We start from the raw sequence: 2,500 nt of genomic DNA on the forward strand, positions 1-2,500 counted from the left end.
TGTTGACTCGGTGCAAATCCGATTGCCCCCTTGCAGGAGTCGAACCTACCACCTTCCGATTACAAGTTTGGATGCACTACCACTGAGCTATAGGAGACCCGTGGGAGCTAGCACTCGGGGATATTCGGAAAAAAAATCCGACTGCTCCTTTGCAGGAGTCAAACCAGTCCTACGACCTTCCGATTACTACTGAGTTCGGATGCTCATCCACTGATCATGAGTTACACGAGACTCGTTACAATTGTCCCACCACACTGCTAGTAGGATCTAAATTGTCTACATGGAGCAGTCTGATATTCAATTCGCGATTGCACTTAAAGATGTTACATGTTAACCCCGGTGCATGAATGAAATGAAGAGATTTATTTGTCGATGTTGACTGATCGGTGGATACTCATTCACCGGGTTAGCCTACACTGATTACTTCGGAAGCCGGCTTCCTCTGTCTCCCTTAGCTTCACACAAAATCAATAATCATTAGTATTTACCTTCTAGACAAGTACCTGGATTACTTCACTACACCTTACTTCATGTTCGCCAGAGATATGATCAGTTATTTCCTCCTTTTGGGCCTCCACATCGCTATTTGCGTCTCTCCAACCACAGTCCCAGTTTCGTTTTTGGAATTAGCGATCTTAGTCTTTTTTGTGGGACGCTTTGTGTCAGAGTACAATCAACTTGGATTTACATGTACCAAAAGGGCAAAACATAGAAGATATAATTATCAACGATCACAGAGCTGCGGAATGCGGAATGGAATCGACTGCGTTGATGGCCGCCCAACAATGATGGATGATTTCCGTTCCCGAATGGAATTTAGCGGCGTTGGGAAATATTTCAGGTAATCTGGCCGTATATGAATAAGCTATGAAATTGTTATGACAGGAAAAATTATTCAGCCTCTATCCCACTACTTTCCGAAACTCTATTTTTGTTTGCTTTCCATCGTTTTAGCTGGTCTTGAGGTTAAGTCCTAATTAGCTTAGCGACTAATGAATAACCGTACGTGGTCTTTTTCGAAGTCTTGACAATTTATTATTTGTTAGTGAAACTATAAAGAAGGTGTCTAAACGTTTGTATTTCCTAGTTCAGCATATACGAGCAAGGGGTCCATGTAGGGATTTAGCTCTCTTCTATGTCACATGCATTGGATCAATCCTGGTTTATGCAGTTCCTGTATTCTTTTATGCTCTGCCCAAGTATTTATCATCGGGGCCGGGTGTGAGCTGGAGCAGGTCCATAAAAGGGCATTATCAATCATTTGTCCCATTCTGTCTTACGACGAGTCACTTAAGGAAACTGGTATTCCAGCCATTATTTCATATTGCGAGAAAAACTGTGACAAGGTTTTTAACGCCGCCCTATCTATCTATCTATCTATCTATCTATCTATCTATCTATCTATCTATCGATTTTTCGATTTTTAAGACTGTAAAGTTTTCAAGCTCATCCATGAAATGCCTTTCATTTTTCGTTTCATTCGATGCTTTAGTGATCGCTGGAATGTGCTAGACTTCACCATGCTTGTCATTTATGTGGCAACGTTTATGCTGCGAACAATAACTTGGGGTGTATCAACCACTGCAATTGGAAACAAGGCTCTGGTCATCGCAGGCTACTTCTATGGACTTAATACGATGATTATGACTTTACGTGTCTTTGGTCATTTAATGGAGATCAATAAAATAACAGGAACTACCCATATTGCCCTCATGAGTATTATTGAAGATGTGGCAATCTTTTTCTTTCAATTCGTTGTTGGAATAGCCGCATTTTCAATAGCCATAGCGAAGATATACGTTGCTGAGGCATCCTTCATTTCAACTGAAGAAAGACTGCTGCGCAGAATTAAAGGGTAAGTGGTCGCTAAACAATATTATCTCTATACACGTTTTCCACATCCCCGTTTTGTTGTTTGGGAACGGTATTACAAATTCGCCGGCCTCCAGCAATCGATAATTGTCGGATCAACTAATGTCTGGCACGATGCTATGGAACTGAGCCATATACTATCTTAAAGTATGCAAAGGCTTGGTTAATTAACAGCAAAAAAAAGTGAAATAACTCAAGCCTCCAACAATTGTATAATTAAATGGCTCCCGGAATAAACTGATTTAGTTGAAAACGAGTTAGACGCCATGGGTTAATCCTCGGGGACGAGATTGTGTCTGTTGTGATTAAATTACTTTTGGATCCTAAGTTCATAGCTAATTAGTGCTTCTACCCATTCGCCGTCACCTTTGTTACAAATATGTACATGAAATGACGAAAGAAATTACTAAGCTAAACTTACCAGGAATGGGGGTCGAACCCACGCGGATAATTTATCTATTGGATCTTAAGTCCAACGCCTTATCCACTCGGCCATCCTGGTAGCTGTCGCGAATGGTGAGAGCTCTCGGACTGTTGTCAAAAGTAGACAACTGAGACAACTCTCTCTTGAATCCCGGAGGGTGTACTTCCTATTAAATGGGCTATTTGGGATGTGCTGTTGGTTGGG

The 2,500-nt window shown here is 41.4% G+C and overlaps 1 protein-coding gene and 1 non-coding gene across 3 annotated transcripts in view; one reads left to right on the plus strand and one right to left on the minus strand.

The window, feature by feature from the left end:
- The window catches only part of LOC138008324 (short transient receptor potential channel 2-like), a 59,340-nt gene that overhangs the window by 29,241 nt on the left and 27,599 nt on the right, over nucleotides 1-2,500 (plus strand). For both annotated transcript variants that reach the window (XM_068855630.1, XM_068855629.1), the window contains exons 7-8: nucleotides 496-841; nucleotides 1,493-1,855. In XM_068855630.1, the coding sequence (XP_068711731.1) occupies nucleotides 496-841; nucleotides 1,493-1,855 (709 nt within the window). The remainder of the gene's footprint in view (nucleotides 1-495; nucleotides 842-1,492; nucleotides 1,856-2,500) is intronic.
- Trnal-uaa (transfer RNA leucine (anticodon UAA)) lies at nucleotides 2,291-2,374 on the minus strand. Its single transcript has one exon. It is a non-coding gene; the product is annotated as a tRNA-Leu (tRNA).

The sequence above is a fragment of the Montipora foliosa genome, chromosome 6 (genome assembly GCF_036669935.1).
Source record: "Montipora foliosa isolate CH-2021 chromosome 6, ASM3666993v2, whole genome shotgun sequence".
NCBI classification, from domain to species: Eukaryota; Metazoa; Cnidaria; class Anthozoa; order Scleractinia; family Acroporidae; genus Montipora; species Montipora foliosa.